General features: G+C 37.3%; 1 protein-coding gene across 2 annotated transcripts in view; it reads left to right on the plus strand.

Moving 5' to 3' along the window:
- Nucleotides 1-17109, plus strand: part of TERF1 (telomeric repeat binding factor 1) — a 29608-nt gene extending 12499 nt beyond the window's left edge. The window contains exons 7-10 of one of the 2 annotated variants that reach the window (XM_031441469.2): nucleotides 2585-2644; nucleotides 4144-4232; nucleotides 8380-8489; nucleotides 16630-17109. In XM_031441469.2, coding sequence (XP_031297329.1) covers nucleotides 2585-2644; nucleotides 4144-4232; nucleotides 8380-8489; nucleotides 16630-16806 — 436 coding nt within the window. In that variant the 3' untranslated portion in view covers nucleotides 16807-17109. The remainder of the gene's footprint in view (nucleotides 1-2584; nucleotides 2645-4143; nucleotides 4233-8379; nucleotides 8490-16629) is intronic. The other variant, XM_031441470.2, reaches the window with a different exon arrangement.
- The last annotated feature ends 5147 nt before the right edge of the window (nucleotides 17110-22256 follow it).

The raw sequence follows: 22256 nt of genomic DNA on the forward strand, positions 1-22256 counted from the left end.
TGCCAGAGGGCAACAGGCTGTGTCTGTCCTACATGTTGAGAGACAGGAGTTCGGTCTCCCTGATTATTTCTTGGTGGAGGATCAGCGGTAGAGTGCATGCTTAGTAAGCACAGGGTCCTAGGTTCAATCCCCAGTACCTCCATTAAAAATAAATAAATAAACCGAATTACCTCCCCCAAAAATTAATTTAAAAAATAAACTGTAATAAAATTATTTCTTTAGGAATTGCCAAGGGTAAATTTTACAGGGTTGACTTTTACCTTTTTCTTTAGCTTTAGAAACTAACCCCTGTTGAAGAAGATAAACTCTACCATTTTAAACATTATAAAGTTATTATCTCTTGAACCTGTGGTTCATTTCCTCTATTCATCCATCCTTAAACCAAAACCAAATAGTCAAATCCTTATGGTCTCTGGATGGATGTATTTGGCAATGGATGTATTATTACTCTAAGTCTTCCATGACTTAAATGCTGCAAGTCCTCATTTTAACTACTTTTTGAGAGGTGGGGATTGGAGGCTGAGTTGAATGAACATGGTATTGGTCACACTTCAGGACTGAGATCAGTCTCCGTACAGTTCTTGTCCCTGCCTATCAAAGCCTGATCTGCTTGCTCCTCACTGCTTCATCTCCCCAAGGGCTCTACTGAAGTCTTATTTCTCATTGACTTATTTATTTCTAAGACCCATTTTGAGATGTAGAGATTTCATTTATATTGGCTCAGTTTTTAGTTATTTCATGTTGTTTAGGAAATCAAAGTTTAGTAATACTAAGACCCAGTACGTTCTGTGGCCCAGCCTTGTGCCCAGTGTAGTAGTGCTTTAACATAAAATAGAATTCAAACTTATCATGATTCTTGTAGATAATGAGCATATTTCCTGTGTACTCTTCTAATATAATACTACCCACTTATTTCAAGTGCCCCTCTAGACACGTACAAAGTTCCATCAGGGTGTGTAAAAACAGAACTCTCATTCTCACGTGTCTCTGTGTACCCTGGCTCTCCTTTACCTCACACATCCAGTTATCTCCCCAAGTGTTAGGAATTTCATCTCAGAAATGCCTCTTTAATGCATTCTTATCATCTGTGTCCTGGATTATTACTTAGCTTTGTACCACACAAATCCGTCTTTGACTTGACTTCCAGAGTTAGCTTCCTATAAAAATAAATCTGTTTAACTCAGTTCCCAGCTTAATAACTTAATAATTGGTTTTCTGTTTCCTACTTGATGAATAGATTGTATTGCATGGCTTACAGAGCCTTACTTGGCTCCTTTCTGGTTTTGTTTTCATATACACTTTGTCCCTAAGCATTAACCCCTTCCTGCCCACATACATGGCACTTTCTAGCAATATAACTTCTCTCTGACTTTCAAATATTATGAGCTCTTTCAAGCCTTGACTCTGCTTCAGTTTTGAATTTTCTTCTTTCTATTCTCTTCAAGGTAAGATCTCACTTGCCATTCAAGGTCCAGCTCAGAGATCACCTCTAGAAGTCTTACTGAGTTCTCTGATCAGAGCTGTCACTTCTGTGCTCTCATAGCACTGAGTCATACCTCTAGAAAGGACTTATCTTGAATAGTAACATATCTGTTTACCTGTTTATATCTCACTAGATTGAGAATTCTTTGAAGGTTCTTCATTAGCTCTGTATTCTTGGTGCCTAATTCATTACCAGGCATACATTAGAACTAACATTGCATTAGACACAGAGAACAAAACCAAAACTTAGAGACAAAGTAAAGATCAAGAATCAAGCATATATCAAAACCAGCCTGGGAATCAGGGCAAATCATCAAATTCACCAGTTTCAAGGAAAGAATCAGTAGGAGGCAAGTGAAGAAGGATAGAGTTGGAAGTGTGATTTTGAGGTCAGACAAATGGCTAGAAAAGATGAAACCCCTCATGTTAACAACACTAGATGAAATACATATTTTGTTCTGATAAAGTTTATAAAGTATTTGAAGCAATAAAAACTATAGACTTGAAACAGTAGGAGACATTACATAATTTGTTGTTAAAGTTTATAGAGAGACTCAAATGCTAAGAAGTTGAAATGGACAGCTTCACCCAAGTGTCACCATTGAGCTGGCCTTGAAGGATGGTTAAGATTTTTTACAAGTGAATGGAAGACAAAATGTCTTTTCAGGAAAGAGGAATAGTTCTAGTGAAGGCATAGAGGTGCAAATGGTCGTGCTGTGTTTGTTGGAGCTTATTGTAACAATAACAAAGGGGAAGAATTTTATAAGTTCAGTTGGAGACTGCTGGGGAGGACAAGAAATTAAATTTGATTTCACAGTAATATCCATAAGAGAGTTTTTGAAAAAGTGACATTGTGAATGCTCAGTTGCAGCATTAACTCTGCTGAACTTACGTTTAGGGAAGCTTGATTTAATGACTCTGGTAAACACATCTGGGCAAAAATTAGCCATGTTGTAATGGACTATAAAGGTCCTAATTTTACTGGTGTTTATTTCCAAACATACTTTTTATAAATTGAAATATGACTTGACCATATGGAAAGTACTATCTTATGAAAAGTTTCTTTTATTTACATTCTTACAAATGTTTTCTTCTTTTAAAGTGTTAGTGACAAACAGTCTGCGGTAACTGAATCCTCAGGGGATACAGTATCCTTATTGAGGTGAAGTAAATTGACATTTTATTTTCTCTGTTTTTAAAATCTCTGAAGCAATTCATGCAAATCTAGATAGGCTATAAAAAGTGCCATGCAGATGGTATGATGTGAAGAATATCTCAGGGTCCTCCTTATTTCAGTAGATTTTTAAGACCCTGATGTGTCTTGAAATACCACGCAGTGGAGACCTGCCTCTGGGATCCTGGGTGGTTTCACATCGTTTCTACAAAGAATACACGTGGAGGGAGTACTTTAACTTAAAGAGATATTTAGTAAACTCTCACTCTGTCAGAAAGAAGTATATGATGCTGGGGCAGGAAGGGAATGGAGGTTTCATTTCTGATGAATGTCCCAAATTCTTACCTCATCAGATTGCTTAAAAGACAGTATAGCTTACTAGAAATGCTATGACAGACAGTATAACATGTTCAGAGATCAAAAAGTCTGCCTGAATGATTTCCGAGGGTAGCGCAGTTGGGATGCTAAATGAACCATGGCAAGGGGTGGCTGACTTGGTGTGAAGGAGGTCACTGGAAATGAGTTGACAGGCCAGGTTGTTATATGGTTTATCCATGAAAACACTGAAATAATTCATGGAAATGGCAGTACTTGGGGGTAGAGAAAGATTTGTGAATGGTGGGAAGTGTTTGGAAGGATAGTGAATGATTCTGGAGAACGGTAGACGGTGATACACTCCTGTGGCATGAATCCTCACAGGCTAAGATTTCTATGGAAACAGGATCCTGAAAGTGGCATAAATTAAGAAATGAAAAGTATAGAGAGCCATCCCGACCATCCCTGGGACCCTGCGGTTCATGGAAGGTGGAAGATGAAGCTAATCTCTACTTGAGGAGGTCACAAGAGAGAGAAGTACTGTCCACAGGGGAGAGCTAAACTTTAGACAAGGCGAAGAGGTGAAGAGGTTGAGAATGGCATTCCAGAGGACGCAGTAGCAAGCTTTGGGAGGGAGGGCAAGCACCAGCAGGTTGCATAGAGCGCTCGTAGGAGTAAAGGTATAGGTTTTCGGTGGTGATGAAATAGCTGCCTAAGCTTAGGTGAGCTACTTTTTTCACTTCAGTTTACTTCTTTATAAAATGGGAATAATACCAAGTTTGCAAGGTTGTCAGAAAATTCTGCCACATCCTGTATGTCCAAACAATTTTAACCTTTCAAAAAAGCCCTATTTGGAATCTGTAAAGATAAACAGGTGATACCTGCCATCATTTATAAAGGAATTTGAGGATTTCTCTGATTGGAAGACCAAAAGAATCTTAATTTCTAAGTAGATGAGATGGAGAAAATAAGTGATGGGAGAGAGGGAAGTCTTGACAACAAGTATCTTAGAGGCCGGAGATTAAGGTGGGCACTACGCAAGGAGAGCACCGAAGGAAGCAGGCCAAAGTAGAAAGAGGTCCTAGACAGAGATGGAGACAAACCATCTACCTTTTTTCCATAACTTTTCTACTCTTTGCAGAACAAATGACAAGCTTTCGTGTTTCATTTAGGTCTCACAAAAATCTCTTATCTAAGTTGAAACGTGGAAGCCAACAACAAGATATTAATAAGAAAGAGGAAAGAGGGGAAACTCTTCAGAGTAAGTACACTCATTACAGTTTTGGGAGTGGAGAATTGATGTGTCCTTGAAAGTAATCCAACCCTTGACCTCACACCACAGCACACAGACATACTTCAGAAAACGAAAGCACAAAGAGATTAATAAATGTCATGACTTCACAGAGTTAACTAGAGGTGGTACCAATTTAGAAAGTTAGCTCTTCTGACTGCCTAGCTTAGCGTGCTTTTGCCATGCTTTATTTGGCAACTTAGGCTAGTTCTTTACCTGAAACATAAATATAATTGATTCTTTTTATTTTTTGCAATGTTCCGTAAAGTCATCATGAACACTTAATCAGTGAATCCAGAACAATTACAGAGGAATACCGGATTGGGTTCTTTTGAGCCTCTGGTTACATTTTTATCAACTATTCAATACATAACCTTGTTTTATGTGTTTCTGTTTAAAGACACTTTATTTAATATATGTTGTTGATTCATTAACATTGAACTCATGGCCAACACCACTATAACTCATGCCTGAATGAAGCTTATGTAACATATTTTCTCTGTAAGGAACTTCGTATATAGCCTTCTTGCACTTAGGAACACTAGAGGGGACTTCCACAATACACTTGGGGGCCATTTTAAACAGCAAAGTTTCCCCAGAAAAGCACAAAAATATAGCACTAAGTAGACTGTAAAAAGAACAGTTATTTCTAGGGTGGGAGCTGAAACAGGAAAGCAGAGTTTCACTTTGTTTGACCTCAGCTGGGAACATGCACGTTGGGTAACTCAGCTCAAATTTTTGCCACTCTCTGCATGTCTACCAGTGACCACAAAAACACTGCAAGTGTTGATTTTTGAGTTACAGCTTTTAGCAAGTAGGTGAATTTGCAAATACCAGAATCCATGAATATAATGAGGATTGACTATATAGAATCTGGCTACCCTCCTCATTGCATTTATAATTTATTATCCTTACAAAAGGCATGGCTGGATTTAAAAAACAAGCAACAATAACCCAAACAAAAAAATCTTAGAAGTGGTCCCTAATTATTTTCTATTATAATTTGATTATAAGTTCCTCCTTAGTATATATTCATTCAATAAATGTCTATTGAACTCATTCTGTGTCTAATGCAGGGATTTTTAAAGCTTATTGATTCAAATCTAAATACTTACTGATCAATATAAAAATAATAGATGTACCAACCTGATGACAGGCTCATAGTAGGTCTGCAGTAAATAATAATTGAAAAAATTTATTCATAGCTGATGGCTGATGGCTGCTGTTAGCTATTATATGTAAGTTACAGTTCTAAAACATTTATACCCATAGATATTATCATCATCCTCTCTTTAAAGATAGTAAAGTTAAATTCAAAGAAATATTTGCTTCATGTTGGAATTCCTAGCTGCAAAACGGCTAGGAATCATAATTCTAAACTAAAGTAATTTGGAGATTTTCCTGCATTTGTAATTTCATCATATAAAATTCAAAGAAATGGAAGCTACACCTTTCTGCATTCTTGACGATCAATAGTTAAACTGATGAAGACCATAATTTTATTGGAGAGTGTCTTGACGGTGACTATAGATAAGCCTAGAAGATCTTGTGAGTTTTAGTACATTCTTAACTTTTTGTTAGATATTAGTAATATATACATATGTGTTCCAAAAAATTCCAAGTTGTTTAAATGGTGCCCAGGTATCCTCTTTTTACTAATAGAGGATATCAGTTTTGTTTGTGCTAAACATTTAAAAAAGTTTTTTAAACATCTTTAAAAATTTTTTTTTCAGATTTGTAAAATCACCATAGACTTTAAGAAAGAAACAAGTAATTAGAAAAGTTGAAAGAAAAAAGATCACATAAATTCTTTCAGTGCAGAAAAACCTCAGCAGCATTCAGTGAAATAATGATTAATATTTGAGTTAAATGCATTTTATCTATAAACTCAGCCCTCAAAACAGTCTGGATTTGTGCTTTTTTTTTTTTTTTTTTAAATCACCCCCATTTTACGGATGAAGAAGCCAAGACAAAAGGAGGTTAAATAAAAAGCCGTTGGTCACATAGATTGTGAACTGGAACCAGACCCAGAATTTGAAATCAGACATTTCTGACTTAAGAGCCCATGTCCTTAAATGCTGAGAAAGACCGTCTCAATGGAAGAATAGACAGAATCATAACAAATAAAATTTTATAAAAATGTGATGAGGTTACATGTTTTATTTTAAAATATATTTACATTTATTTTTTGAAAGGTGATACTGAAGGATTTAGTGAGCTTCAGGTAAATGCTATTTCATAAAAAATATATCAATAAACTATAAGATTCCTCCAAAATGAAGAATAAGTAATATGAAGTGTTTTGGTAGGTTGGATCAGGTTGCTTCTATAACTGTCAGATTTAAACTTTAAACTACTAATTGATTTTAGCTGTAAATGGTGAGATTAAGCAAAAAATCTCTCCCACACATTCTCAGTTTTCTTTTTGGTAATATTTTATATGATCAAATTTTATAAGTCTGTTTTCTAGCCATCATTCTCATAGTAGTTTAATCTGTATTTAAATTGATTATTGCTCATCACTAACCCTTTGGTTAGGATTTTTGTGCCCTTAACTCTTCATTTTGATTTATTTCTTGTTTGGGTTTTTAAAACCTTGCCAGTTCCCAGAGTCAGTGCACTGGGCCCAGGTGAATGGTGTGCAGGCAGTAAGTTGTACTGAAAGGAGGAACTTGGGACCAAGGGCACATTTTGAGTAAGTAGCAAAACACTGTAGCAAAGAGTCCAGTTCCCTTCCCCAGGAGAGAGTAGTTATGCAGTGGCCAGGCTGGGGTTCCCTTGGCTCACTTAGGCACCCGATTAACTGCAGAAACTGTTTAATATCAGGAAGTGACTAGCCTTGTACATTAACCAAGAGCTGCAGGGATGCTTAGGGCCCATGGTGGACTACCTCTCCTCACACATAAATTTAGAATAATCTTGTTAAGGTCTACAAAGAACCCTATTGAAATTTTGATTTGAAATCACATTGTAATAGGTAATTTTGCAGAGCGCTGACACAATTGTTGTCTTCCTATGCATGAACAAAGTATTTTTCTCTGTTTCAAGAAATATATTTCTCTATTTAGATTGTCATATATATTTTTTCTTAGAACATGTATATGTGTGTACACACATATAGTAAAGCATTACAATTTAGTGCATACAGATCTTGATTGCTTTTGCTCAGTTTATCCCTAAGAATATTAGATATTTTGTTACTGTTGTAACTGTTACCTTTTTATTATTTTAGCTAAATATTTTAACTGTTGCTAATGTACAGAAATACTCTTGAGTTTTGTTTATTGATCTTACCTTATTATCCAGCCATCTTGCTAAACCCTTTTTAATTGTATTTGTAGATTCTTTGAGGTTTTCTGTACAGCACAACATGGGGATTGGGGGCACCAGCCCCTGTGCAGTCACACAGTCTGCTGTCTGCCTGAAAAACAAAGGAGTTGATAAATGACTCACTCGAGGGCAGGAAGGCATTTCCTGGAACTCCTGGAATAGAATCAGGAGGACTCAAACCCAAGTTCTTTTGATTCCACATATTATGATCTCTAATCAAACACAAACTTTCCCTTACACTTAAAGATTTATAAAATGAGAATGCTATAGTTACTGAAAAGATTCCATGTATAAGTAGACCCATTAAGGTCCAACCCATGTTACTTAAGGGTCAACTACGTAAGTAAGTTTCCTTCAATACTTACCATTCCATTTCTTTTCAGTTGCATATCCATTTATTTTCTTGTCTTACTAAACTGTGAATAATAAGAAAGAGGAAAGGGTTTACTTTATACACTGTATAAGACACTCCTTAAACATTATCTTAAGAAATTTCAACAATCCTATAAGGTAAATATTATTCCTTTTTTTAACAGATGATGAAAGGCAGGCTCTGGGAGGTGAGATGACTTCTTTTAAAGACATAAAAGAATCAAGATTCAAAATACACCCCCTTTGGCTTTCTATTTTATTTTTTCAGTTCTGTAACTGACAATCAGCAGTTCTCATCCATGTTAACTGTCGGAGATTTTTGAAAGTGGTGATGGGTACATAGGTAACCAACATATGGAGCTTGTTTGATCTTAATCCTCATTACAGTTTTTGGTGATAGTATTTCTACTTTTAGGTGGACGAAAGGAAAAAGAAAATAGTAGGCGAGCCACTGAAAACAAGAGAATACGTGTTTTAAACAGTCAGCCTGTAACTCCTAAGAAATGTCAATCTAGGAAAAGACAGGTATTTGTTTATTATAATTGAATAATACTTAATGGATATTAAAGTCATAACTTGAATAATAGTGATTGTTTCACATTATTACTGTTCAACCCTAAAAAATCTTGAGTGCAAAAATCTCTTTTCCATACTAGATTAGATGACCCACATTTTAAAGATATTAAGTTGGGTGTTGATAGCGAAACTTATTTAGAATTATTGTATTGTTATTATTTTATATTTATGTCTTCCTAACAGATTCAATTTAAATGATCTTTCTGTGCTTTTTTTGAAAAAGAGAAGAATATACCATTTGATAAAGAATTTTTCTAAATGTCTTATTGTTGAGGTATTGGGACTAGGGTCAGATCCTAGGCTGCCATGCCTTCTTCCCCAGTGGATATGGCCAGCAGCTCCTGCTTTTGATTTGCTTCCTGCAGTCATTTCTTACCTGTGTGATTCCTTATTTAGCTCAACCACCTCTACCTTTTGGAGCTATTGCTAATCAAGGGAGGCCCCTGCTGTTGTTTGCAGACCAGGGATTTAAGGTGTATGCCTCAGGATGTGTTCCTCACTTTGGGAAAGTGTACACAGCAGGCTTTCTGAGATGGATAGATAGAGTGGCTGTGCCACGCCTCTTCACATACCTTTTGTCAATTTCTGCTGATAATGCACTGCCTTCACCTATATTGGTTCAGGTCAAAGGATTCTCCTAATTTTCTCAATTTGGGATTTCGTTTCTTTCCTTGTTGCTGCTTGGTGAATTCCCAAGGGAGGATGAAGAAATGTTGAACGTTATGCCATTATATGTAGCCAAAAGTCATGTATTTCTGTCTTTGATTTTTTTTCCACTTTGAATGTATTGAACCAAAGTGTAGATTTTTCGGTATTTATCCTACTTTGTGTTCTCCATCCTGGATCTGTTTTGATTTTTTGTTAATTTTGGAAAATTTTCAGCCATAACTATTTCAAGTCTTCTTTCCTTCTGGTGTCCCATTATGTGTATGTTGCACCTTTTGTAATTGTCTTGCAGTTTTTGCTACTCTTCTTTTTCTCTCTCTCTTTTTTTATTCTTAAAGCTTTTCAGTTTAGGTAGTTTCTGTTAACTTCAAGCTCACTGAATTCTTCATCAGTGTTTAGTCTGCTGATGATCTCATCAGAGGCATTCTTCATTTCTGTTACTGTGTTGTTGATTTTTAGCATTTCCTTTTGATTCTTTTTTTGTGTGTGAGTTTGTTTGTTTTTGAAGTATTTTTTAAATGACTTTGTTTTACTTGTTTCTTTAATTTTTAGGCGGGGGGGGGGATTAGGTTTGTTTGTTTGTTTGTTTGTTTGTTTATTTATTTATTTATTTATTTTTAGAGGAGGTACCAGCAGTTGAACCCAGGACCTTGTGCTTGCTAAGCATGCATTCCACCACTTGAGCTATACCCTCCCGCCTCTTTTGATTCTTTCTTAGGGTTTACATCCCTGCATACATTTACTCATCTGTTTTTACATGTTACCCATTTTTTTCGTTAGTGGTAAAATGCATATTGGCATATTAATCATAGTTATTTTAAATTCCCAAGCTGGTTATTTCAAAATCTCTGCCATAGCTGAGCTTGATGCTGCTGTTTCTTCAGATGGTGTTCTGCCTTTGAGTGTACCTTAGAATTCTTTGTGGATAGCTGGACATGATGTATCAGGTAAAAGGGACAGAAGTAAGTTGGACTTGAGTGTGAAGTTTTATATTTGTCTGGCTAGGAGTTAGGCTTTCTTTACTGTTCACTGTAGATGTGGGTGTCAGGGACTAAAGTTTCCTTGTTTTTGTCTCCCTTGTTTTTTGAGTTTCCCTCGACTCCTTAGTAACTAAGGGTCTGAGGTAGCTCTTTGAGCTGAGGCACTTAATATACAGGAGCTCAGATAATATGCTAAGGTGGGGACAGGTAGTGGAAACATTGTTTAGCTCTCTGGTTGTCTCATTGTTTTAGTAAGCTTGTATCCTGGGCTATGACACTTCACATGTGCTTCTCAGCTTTTATTTCCCTCTCTTGAATAAGACAGGAAGGCTAGAGGGGGCTGAAGTTGAGTATTTCCACAAGTCAAAGATTAGTTTCTCTTGAGGGCAGGCATTGTTAATGGGAACAGGATGCTCTGGATGTAGTTCAGAATTGGTACTTTCCTTCTTCTGCCTGCTAGAAGCAGATTTTTCTTTCATCTTCACCCTGAGAACTTGGAGCTTTTGGAGGGAAAACTCACAAGTTCATAGGCCCCCCAAGATTGTGCCCCTGGAGTCTTTAACTCAAGGTTGTTCACAGTGAGCCTCCATCAATTTGTCCATCATAGTAAATGTTCCTACCAGTACTGGCCCCAGCCATGAGCTGCTTCCAGTCTCCTGCTTCCAGTCAGCTGTGATGCTCTGTATCCACCTTTCTGTCTTTCTGCTTTTCAAGGTAGCAGGTTGCCCTGTGACATTAATTTTCTGAGAAATCTAGGAAGTGTTGTTGACTTTCAGTTCGTTCAGTTTTTCTCTTCTTGTGAGGACTGGGATGATACTTGGATGTTAGTCCAAAATCCAGAAGTCTCTGTCTCATACATTTATCTTTCCCTGTGGTTCTTCTGGCAGTAATTCTAAATGGGATTATAGGTGTTATTAACTATATATCAGAAAACAGTTTCTCTGTATTTTTTGTATTTGAAACAAAATGTAGGATATCAACTACATAATTTTAAAGAGTAGAATATAGGTGGTATTGTCTGAATCACTGTTTACTCTGCCAGAAAATAATTACTTCCACTTTTTGGTGGGATAACTTATTTCGTTGAGTGACTGATTTTACCTTATTTTGTGTTGAGATTTCGGTTCTTTAGAAATTTTTATTGCAGTAGACTGCAATTTCTTGTGTGATTTCTTGGACAGTTTCTTTTTGCTGCATTTGTATGTTAAACAGAAAAAGGTATTTCTGCCTGCCTCATCACAATTTAAAAAGAGGTCTTCCTTTTGTAAATTTATTCAAGAAAAAAAGTAGATGCTGAACAATACTTTTTCCCATAGCTGATATATAATGGGAGTTACTATATAGTATTTGTTTTAATTATAAATGATCTTTTTTGTACACATCATCTGTTTTATTTTAAAACATGTCTACACTGCATTTGAGCACCAAGACAGATGTGACCAAGAAACCCACAGTCCTGTCTCAGCAGGCAGTGGGTCCAGTGTATGACTTTTGAGGTATTATTTTTCCCAGTAACAGAAAAATGAGAGGATAGGAAAGATGAAATGAACATTACTCTCAACTCCTGTTCAGGAATCTGAGTGATGAAATGGAATGATATTTAAGTTTGAAAAGCTCTTCTAAAGCACCTTCTCTCAAACTAGTTAATGTTTAAAGGTGGAACCTAGGGTGGTGGACCAGCTGGACGTGAGCAACACAAGGGCACACAAGGAATATGTAAAACAACGTCCACACCTTACTGCAAGAAATGGGGAACAGGCTGTGCTTTCTGACTGATAGTTCACTTTTCCCTGTTTTATGAATTCTTACAAGTTTAGAGGCTGTCAGAACTGCACAGCCACAACTGTGATGCAGCATCTGCACAAAAAACCTCTTTATTTTGTCAGTTGGAAAGAATCCAGTTGACCTATGGGAAGAAGTGTCCTGAATAGGGTGATGCCAATACATAATATTCAGTTATGACCCCACAGAAATATGTGGTTTATACTGAAAAGTAGGAATATCTTTTATTTTTAAATTGTCTTTCTATTCAGCTGTGTTTTTTTTTTTAAATTAGTATTTGATAAGGTTATGTTAGCCTCCTGTATCTTTCCTCTAAGGGAGAAAGTAAATATTAGAAGACTGGCAGGTTGTTTCTCAGGCACACACAGGGTTTCTTTCTGTTTGGGGACTACTTTGGTTCTTAGCTTCTGGAATAATTGCGCCTCTGGCACCCTTGGGCCTCCAGTAGTGTCCTCACCTTCCAGCGCTGAGACCTCCATATTCCAAAACAAAGTAGCCAACCTGAAGGACTTGCATCGTGGGAAAGAGAGGTCACCCCCCTTTGCTTTTGGCTCCCCATCATCGGAGGGAAGTGAAGGGGGCAGGTAGGAGCATACCTCTTGGGGCATCAGATCATCGCTAAGCCTAGAGCCTGCCTGGTAGCCCTGTTGTGAGAAACAAAATGCCTTCTCCAAAGTATACACTTCCTATTTAAGACCTAAAGTAGATGCTTTTGAAATGATTTATCTGGGCCAGTGAAAGGCAGTTGCTCATTATATATTATCCAAGTTCAGATTTTCTACTTGATCATGCACATCAAATCAGGCTTTAAAAATAGACCAAACTAGACTGGAATATGTGCATTTCAACAGATCAGAAGTTGCAAAATGCTTATACCATTTACTGACATAGCACTACACCCAAGGACTCCATTGGTGTGAATAAATAGCATTTTTAAAGGCTTATGAAACATTATTTTATCCTCTAAAAGGCATTAGAAATGATAGCAATTTTTGAACATTAGTTATATAAACTTTTTGGCCTTAGGAAAGAAAAAGATGGGTGCATTTTAATTTGTTACATGCTTTTTGTATGTTTTGAGTTGTGCCCATGGCTAGGATTGTTTTGTTGGGTTTTTTTTAATTGAATTATTTTTTACTTCTAAGAAAAGCAAGAGCCAAAAGAGAATAGCACTAAGGGCACAGCTTTTGCTTATGTCCTGAAATACATTGTCTAAAACTCTTTGTTAACCATGTCTCATTATGAATGGGATCTAGCAGTAAGTCAAATGTCCAGTGTATAATATGAAGAAACAAAAAGAGTTTTAAGCCAAAGAGTAGACTTAACAGTTGTACTGCCCTTACGTTTTCTTTCTGATCTGACGCTGATAAGCTGATTGTGTCACTTACCCAGTTCTATCTGGACAGTAGAAGTTGGCCTCTTTAAACTGTAAACTTTTAAAGATTACAGTTTTTATTTGCTACATGATCACTTATTCTATGTGATGTTTTTCAAGACTCTTTAACCTTTAAATCATAGATAAAATTAACCAACAACCGTTAAGAAAATATGTAGATGAAACAAAATAAGCCATAATCACTGTGTAACAATAATATATCAAGTTATAATTGCTCTTTTTCAGTAGAAAGAAAAAAACTAAATATTTAATGTTAAACACATCTTTTCAGTTAACCTTTACTGACAACAGTATAACCTTTTTCTTGATCAGAGGTTGACAAACTATTTCTATAAAGGGCCAGGCAGTGAATATTTTAGGCTTTGTGGGACATATACAGTTTCTGTCACATGTTCTTCTCTTTCTTTTTTAAAATGTAAAGACCATTGTTAGCTCCTGGGCTGTACAAACAGCCTGGGGCTGTATTCTGGCCATCACTTGCCCAGCCCTTGCTGTGTATGAGCCACTGCAAAATACTGCTTAAACTTCTGTTGTACCCAGAAACTTACATAGTATTCAAACAGAAAGTGTTAGTTATTTCTTGAGAGAAATAGGGTTTTCTAGTGTATCAGATACCATCTTTGCTGTCTACTAAAAGTAATATTGCTCAGATCATAACAAGAAAACAGTGCTGTGTATGAGGTTGGGATAAATCAAAGACTACTTGTTAAAACTGAATAAACCTGTAGCAGCTACTTACACAACAAAAATTCTTAACTTGGGGACCATAAAATTGATAGGTTTTTTTTTTAAGGGGAGTCCAAGTGGCTCCTGAAATGTCATGTAGAATTTGGTATTCCTTCACTTATCTGTAAAGTGGATCCATAGTTTCATCACATTCTCAAAGATTTATGTGACCCTGAAGATGAATAACCCACTGCTGAAGTACTTGTAAAGTAAGTACGTGCCACCCCCTTAAACTCCTCCCCTGCACGTGCAAAATTTACATCTCCATTGGTTTTGTGTCTGTTAGAAGCTTCCAGTGTGGTAAGGCTTTGTAGGAGTGGTGGCTGGTGAGGGAAGTGGACTGGCATGGTCAGTACGGAAGGTCGTAGGAGGGACGTCAGTCTGTGTGGAGGTTGAGTGGCCGTGCACTGATATCGGCCGTGCAGTCGCTGACGGGTGGCAGCTCAGACTCCTGCAAGAGGTATGCTTATGGTCACTGTCAGGGTGTGACATCGGGCCGTAGACAAGACAGTTTTCTTTTCGTGTTTGTTTACAAGCACTTTGAGGTCCTTTGTGATATTGTATCGGACAACTGAGCTGGGTATTTTTTCTTTAATTGTAATAGAATACACAAAGCAAAGTTTGCCAGCTTAACCTTTAAAGTGTGTATAGTTCAGTGGCATTAAACACATCGTTGTGCTACCATCACCACCATCCATCCACAGAGTTCTTGTCATCTTGCAAAACTAACTCTACCCGTAAAACAATTCCTCATTCACCCCTCCCCCAAGCCTCTGGCGACCACCATTCTACTTTCTGTCTCTGAATTTGACTATTTTAGGTACCTCGTATAAGTGGAGTCATACAATATTTGTTCTTTTGTGTTTGACTTATTTCACTTAGTGTAATTTCCTCAAGGTTCATCTACACTGTATTATGTGTCAGAATTTCCTTTTTAAAGCTGAATAATATCTCATTGTATTTATATGCCACATTTTGCTTATGCAGTCATCCACCAGTGGACACTTGGGTTGCTTCCACCTTTTGGCTATTATGTTTTAATACTGCTATCAACAGGGTGTACAAATTTCAAGTCTCTCCTTTCAGTTCTTTTGGATATATACCCATGAGTAGAATTGTTGGGTCACATGGTACTTTTATTTTTAATTTTTGAAGAACCACCTTACTATTTTCCATAGCAGCCACACTTTTTCATTCCTACCAAGCATGATTAGAATTCCAGTTTCTCCAACACCTATTATTTTGTTTTTTTGATGGTGGACATCCTAATGAGTTTGAAGTAGTATCTCCTGGTGGTTTTGATTTGCATATTCCTAATGATTAGTGATGATGAGCATCTTTTCATGTGCTTGTTGGCCATTTGTAAATCTTTTTTTGAGAATTATTCAAATCCTTTGCTTATATTTATTTGTAGTAAAACATAACATGAAATTTATCACATTAGTCACTTTTAAGTGTATGATTCACTAGCATTAAATGCATTCTCATTGTTACACAGCAGTCTCCAGAACTTTTTCACCTTGCAAAACTGAAACACTGTACTCATTAAACAGCTCCCCATTTCCCCCTCCTCCCATTCCCTGGCAACCACTCTTCTACATCCTGTTTCTGTGAGTTTGACGACTCTAGATATCGAATGTAAATGAAATCATACAGTATGTGCCTTTTTGTTACTAATGATGAGTGGATTTTTAAAGAAAATGTGGAAGGCAGCTGGGGAAGTTCATCAAAGTTCAGATGCAGTAAATAATCACTCAGATGACACTGGTCCTTCAGCATGTCCGCAGGAGGAGAAGTTTGACACCTATAGCAAGTGCCAAGTGTCAGTGATCTTTTTCCGTGTAAAGTACTGAATTGTGTTTTTAAAAATGTTCAGTCATTTTTTTTTTCAAAAATAAAATAGTGTATTTTTAATTTGTGTTAGTTGTGTTTTCAGAAATCTTTAGAGATTTTGAGTTTTGTGTGTGTGTATACTTTACCCAACAAAGAACAGTATTTCACTGATTTCGTTAGAGAGCTATTAAATATTCATACGTTCTATTTAGAGAAAAATAATCTATTAGCAATTATAGAGAAGTATCTTTCTTAAGAGACAGTGTGGGTTTAAAGTCAGACAAATTGGGTTTGTATGTAGCTGTCTGATTTGGGGCCACTGAGCCAGTGTGTTCATGTGAAATGAACAGTAATGTAGAAGGACCCTTGAAAGTCTCACCACAAAAAATACAAGATCTTACAGAAACCTAAGATATGTTTGCTGGATTTCTTTTACTCTTAAGAGATTATAAAATTATTTTGATAAATAACAGTTGTATTTCTAGTAGATACATGTTCTTTAAAGAATTGCTTCTGTGAATAACTGTTCTACTTTTTTATCTACTTTTGACAGATAGTAACTTGATTTATTGTGGTGATCATTTCACAACATACATGAATACTGGATTATTATGTTGTACACCTGAAATTAATAAAATGTTATATATCATTTATACTTCAATTAAAAAGAATTGCTTCTGTGAATAACTTCTACTTTTATCAAAAGGTGTGGCTTTGGGAAGAAGACAAAAATCTGAGATCTGGTGTGAGGAAATATGGAGAAGGAAATTGGTCTAAAATACTGTCCCATTATAAATTCAACAACCGAACAAGCGTCATGTTGAAAGACAGATGGAGGACCATGAAGAAGCTAAAACTCATCTGCTCCGACAGTGAAGACTGAATGTGTTTGCAAAGCTTGATGAAATGACAGTTAAATATTTTGATCACTGCATTTTATTTGAAACTTGGTGGTCGTTAATCTAACTTAAAATTTTGTTTAAAGCATTACAGTATTTTTCTCGACACAGTCATTTAATAAGAAGATTTGTGCTGCAAGAGTAAGATTGTATGCCATCATTGTATTCCTTAAGGATCTTTTTACTTTGGTAAAAAATAAATTTGTTGAACCCTGATATTTTCAATACTCCTACTTCCAGACTTCCAGACCTGTTCCAGTAAAAAAAAAAAAAAAAAAAAAAGGAAACTTTGTAGGAGAAGTGTATTGCTTTTAACCCCTTTTGTGTCTGTAGGCTGACTTCAACTCTGTACCACACATAAAAGTGAGATACCTGAATCAGTGAATAATAATTAGGCCTTTGCCACAAGGGGTAATGAATTGATTTATGGCCTTAATATTTAATTACTAAGACATTTGTTTATAGAATGATAAATGGGTAGAGTAATCTGAGTTATTACATATTTAAATTTTCCTTTTAGTAGTTTCATATAAAGGGAAGAAACTTGAGAACAATACCCATAGGACAAGGTTTATACTTTTACTGAGAATAGCTTAGGTCTCATCTAGGTACATTTGCTTTTTGTTTTAGTTGAAACTTTGACAAAGATGGTTGTAAGTAAAGCTTACTAACACAGCATTATAAATCAACTGTGCTTGCAATACAAAAAATTTTTTAAATAAAGCTTTTTTATAATCTGATGCCATGAGTATAAGTATCAGTTCCTCTGATATTTTCATTTAATAGATCAATATTAGGCCTAAATAGTATTCTGTAAATGCTTAAATTGGTTTTAACCGTGATCATTTTGACATCTATGATAAACACTAAACAAGGTCATACATACCTTATTAGACGGTTTTGAGTTTTCACCAACATCTTTAGAGGATTTAGTAAAAAACTAGAATTATTTAGCATTTTGAGTTATGTGTGCTTTATTTAACAAGTGAGTGAAAATACTTGAGCATCTGCATAAAAAGTTAAATGGTAGTATTTTGCAATCTGTATTTCTTATTAAAGTTTTATACATTACTTTCTCATTGTCCCTGAATGTGTTGTCTTACACATACAGTAAACAGAAATGTGGATAATTACTCTATGCTTCTTGAGTCAGTCTGTCCCGTTACACCACTGGTTAGTCACTGTTTATTGCAGACACTTTGATGGTGAGTGCTAGAGCTGATGGCATAAGCCAAAACAGACCAGTAAGTCAGTCTCATTCCAAACATACCATAAATCATCAAATCTAAGTTGATACTAATGTAAGATGCTCACTTATTTTATGTGCCACTAAAAAAATCACTATCAATTATACTTACTTAGAATTCCATTTTACCTTTAAGAGAGCTATTATAGATATAAGCATAGATTTTTATTGTATAACTTTTTTATCGGATGCATGAACAGGAAAAGCAGGATAAACTGGGTAATGTATTCCTAAAACTTCATCTTAAGTCTGAAGTTTGAATTTCTTAATTGAAAATTTTGAGGTAACTGGATTTATATGTAGTTGTGAGAAATAATAGTTCCTTGTACACTTGTTCCAGCTTCCCCCAATGTCATGTGTTTAAAAAACTACATTACCACCATTAGGATATTGGTACTGATTTCCCCATTCTTGCACATTGTGTGTGCAGTGTTGTGAGTATTTCATTGTGAGCATAGCACTTGTGTAGGTTCATGTGTCTACCACAGGCAAGATACTGAACACTCCAACACCATGAGGATCCTTTCTGTTACTCCTCTCCCTCCTGCATCGTTCCTCCAACCCCTGGCAACCACTAATCTGCCTTCCACATCTAAAATTTAATCATTTAAAGTGTTAACGTAGAATTGGGGAGGGTATATAGCTCAGTGGTAGAGTGTACGCTTCGCATGCATGCAGTCCTGAGTTCAATCCCCAATACCACTGCTTAATAAACCTAGTTACCTCTCCCCCTAAAAAAAGAACCAAAACATACAAAATGTTACATACTGACTTCCTGAAAATGGCAGAGTAGGGGGCTCCAAAGAGCCTTCCCTCTACTGAAATGACTTAAGCTGGCAGAAACTTAGAGTCAACTTTCTGAAACTAGTAACTGGGGAGTACTTAATGAAGAAAGAGGCTACTTAATTTTGGTAAGAGGATTTCAGTGTTTAAACCTGCTTGAAGGGCTAAGTGGCCTGTGTTCTTGTGCAGCTGGATGCTATGTGAGGTGGCAATACGGACCTTGTGCTCAGCTTGTGGTTGTATGTTTTGACCTGTCGGGCAGTTCCCGGAGGGTTCAGTTCAGAGGTATGCCTTTGTTTTGACCCCTCTGAACTCAAGGGCTTTAAAAACATTACCTAGAGCCACCTAGGGTCAAGGACAGCAGGAGGGCAAGCAGCAGACAAACTGAAAAGCCTGGGGAGGAAGGTACGTGGCGGGTGAGGGGTTAAGGGCTTTGAAGGGCTCTGGAGTAAACCAGGGAATCCAGAGGGCCAGGCACATGCCCAGGACTGGACAGTCTCAGGGATGACCTGGAGGACCCTCGGCCTCTATGCCGAGTGATCTTTAGGCTTCATAAGTGCGGGAGGGGGAGGTTAAGGCAGAGTTGTAAGTGGCCTGGCTCAGCGTTGAACACGTGCTCCAACTCAGAGCCAGTCAGCAAAGACTGAGAGAGTATCTTGTTTTTCTCTCTAAGGAAATTAAATGAAATACTCTATGTATCCTTTGCCATTTTTTCTTTCACTCAACATACTCATGTTGTATGCAGCTGTACTTGTTCATTTGCATTTCTATACAGTAATATATAATTACATCACAATAATCTGTTACGCTGCTGAGCATTTCAGTTGTGGAAATAAATGACAGCTCAGAAGTGAAAAGAGGCTGTTGATTCAGGGCTTTCTATAGAAAAGGAGTCAGCCACCAGCACCTGTGTTTGGCAGAGATGCAGGCTGACGTCTTTGGTGGGACAGCTTTACAGTGAAAAACAAAGGCTTCGGGCGTGCCCTGATTGGAGGTTGCTGGCGTGAGGGACCTGGAGGCTGGCCAACTAGCAGTGGGGATCTTACATGATTATTTTAGGAAACATATTTGGCTTTCTCTGGTCCTGAGGTGGAGGGAGTAGGGACAAAAAATACCGGGATGTTGGCAGTCATCGACCAAGTCCTGCCCATTCTGGGTTGATTGCTGCAGGGGTTTAGTTCAGCATTCTAAACTGGTGGCTGCAGACAGGTTGTGGCTCTGAGTTGTCATGTAAGCTCTGCCCTTTGTCAGTTTTTATATTCAGTCTCTGAGTTGTTTCCAGTTAATGGCTGCAAGGCTTTTCCAATTTACATGAAGTGTAATGTTAGGAATAATATTAATTCTTAAATGAACTGTGTAAGCCCTGGAGCAATCATACACACATAATAGGTACAGACTTATGTATAATTGTATACACGTATGTTGCCAATAAATAAATTAAAATAAAATAGCAAAGATTATTCAAATAATCCAAAAGAAAGAAAAAGTCGAGGGAAGGGGACAGGAAGTAAAAATAAAACCACAGGGACAAACAAAAAAAATGAACAATGGTGCTCCTGAATCCAACCACATTGATAATTACATTGAATGTCAATAGTCTAAGCCAGAGGGTAAGCAAACTTTCTGGAAAGGGCCAGATAAAATATTTTCGGCCTTGTGGGCCATGAGGTTTCTGTCAGCTCCGCTTGCAGTTAGCCATAGACATAAACATGTGAATGAGTGGGTGTAGCTGTGTGCCAGAGAAACTATTACAGAAATAGACAGCAGGCAAGATTTAGCCTGTGTGCATTCTGACCATCTTGCTGAAGAGAGGGCGGCAAGGGAAATAAGGACAATAAGATGGCCCCTGGCTGCTGTGCCAAATGGTGGAACCCAGCCTGCTGGTTGTGGTGAAGAAACTGGCCGTGCTGGTCTGGAACAACAGCCCACCGTTCCTGGGCTGTGAGGGGAGGGTGGAGAGGTGTTTCCATGTGAACAAAGTGCAGCGGGAGCACAGAGGCAAAATGTGCCTGGTCTGCTTCCCCCAACTCTAGCCTGCCCCCTGCATCTTCCAGATCACTCGCTGTCCCCTAACGTTACAAAGAAAATGAAGAATATGAAAAGAAATATATATCTGTTCCTGTCTGACTGAAGCACTGTGCTATACACCAGAAACTGACACAACATTGTAAACTGACTGAATTTTAAAAAAGCAATGAAAGACTAAACATTTTTACTGAAAAAAAAAAGAAAGAAGAAAATGAAAAGGATACAGAAAGACATTGAATGGAGGGCTTCTCCTCTCCCAGGCCCACTTTCCAGGATGGTTCTCGGTTTTAGATGTGCTGGGGGTCATCACCATCCCCATTCTAAATAACGTGCTTATGCTTCCATTTCCAGGTTACTTACCATGGCCTGATCCCTATGACAGCAGCTCCCTGATGTGACAGGTGAGACACCCACTGCCTCACACTTCCTCTCCCTCCCCTCTTGCGCTGCTTCTGAACTTTGCTCAATCTATTCCTTCTTTTAGTAGCTAAAGCTCTTTCTTGTGCCATTCTGTCTAGGCAGGAATCCTTGTCTCCCCTATGCAGGATGAGGAAATTCGGACCCTCTACCCCTATGTCCCCTCTGCCCAGCTTCCCACACCCTCCTGTTACTTTTACATTGTCAAGGGTTCAGTTTGTTGTTAGTTTGGTTTGGTTTGGTTTGGTTTTAGCATTTATTCTGTCCAGTGATTAAAATGAAATATTTTGTGCTTTGTGTATGGGTTGATTCTAAAAAATCAGAAACTGATAACCGTGTGTTATGATTATATAGTATATTATTCACATGAGATCCTAGAAGTGTGACTCACTCACCAAAAAATGTAACCCTGTATCACAAAATTCATGCAACTCAACGAACTGTCGAGGTAAATTGTATTCTCCCCTTCTGTCTCATTGTTTTTCTACCCTCCTCTCTCCAGTAGCTCAAAATCATGCCACATTTTAGTTTGCTTCAGATTTTGACCATACTTTGATTTCAATTTCTTCTTGAAACTTTTATTTCCATTTTTATAAAAATAATACACATTCATAGACTCACTTTTCGTTTCTTAATACATTTTCCCCCATTCTATTGTATATATGTTCTGTACTTTAATTCCCATTCCTTTATTGATAGGTCTTTGAGTTTTTTCCTGTTTTTTTTTTAATGGAGATACTGGGGCTTGAACCCAGGACCTCATGCCTGCTAAACATGTGCTCTACCACTGAGCTATACCCTCCCCTCCACGTTCATGGCTTTAAAACTGAAGCACTCTTTCCTCCCACTGCCCTTCAGTTCTCTCTAAGCTCAAGTGACCATTCTCAACTCTTCCAGCTCTTTTCTCGGGTGTATGCTCAGACTGCTGTTTGTTATGTTCCAGTGTGAGGTGTTACATTA

The sequence above is a fragment of the Camelus dromedarius genome, chromosome 30, assembly GCF_036321535.1.
Source record: "Camelus dromedarius isolate mCamDro1 chromosome 30, mCamDro1.pat, whole genome shotgun sequence".
In the NCBI taxonomy this organism is placed as follows: domain Eukaryota; kingdom Metazoa; phylum Chordata; class Mammalia; order Artiodactyla; family Camelidae; genus Camelus; species Camelus dromedarius.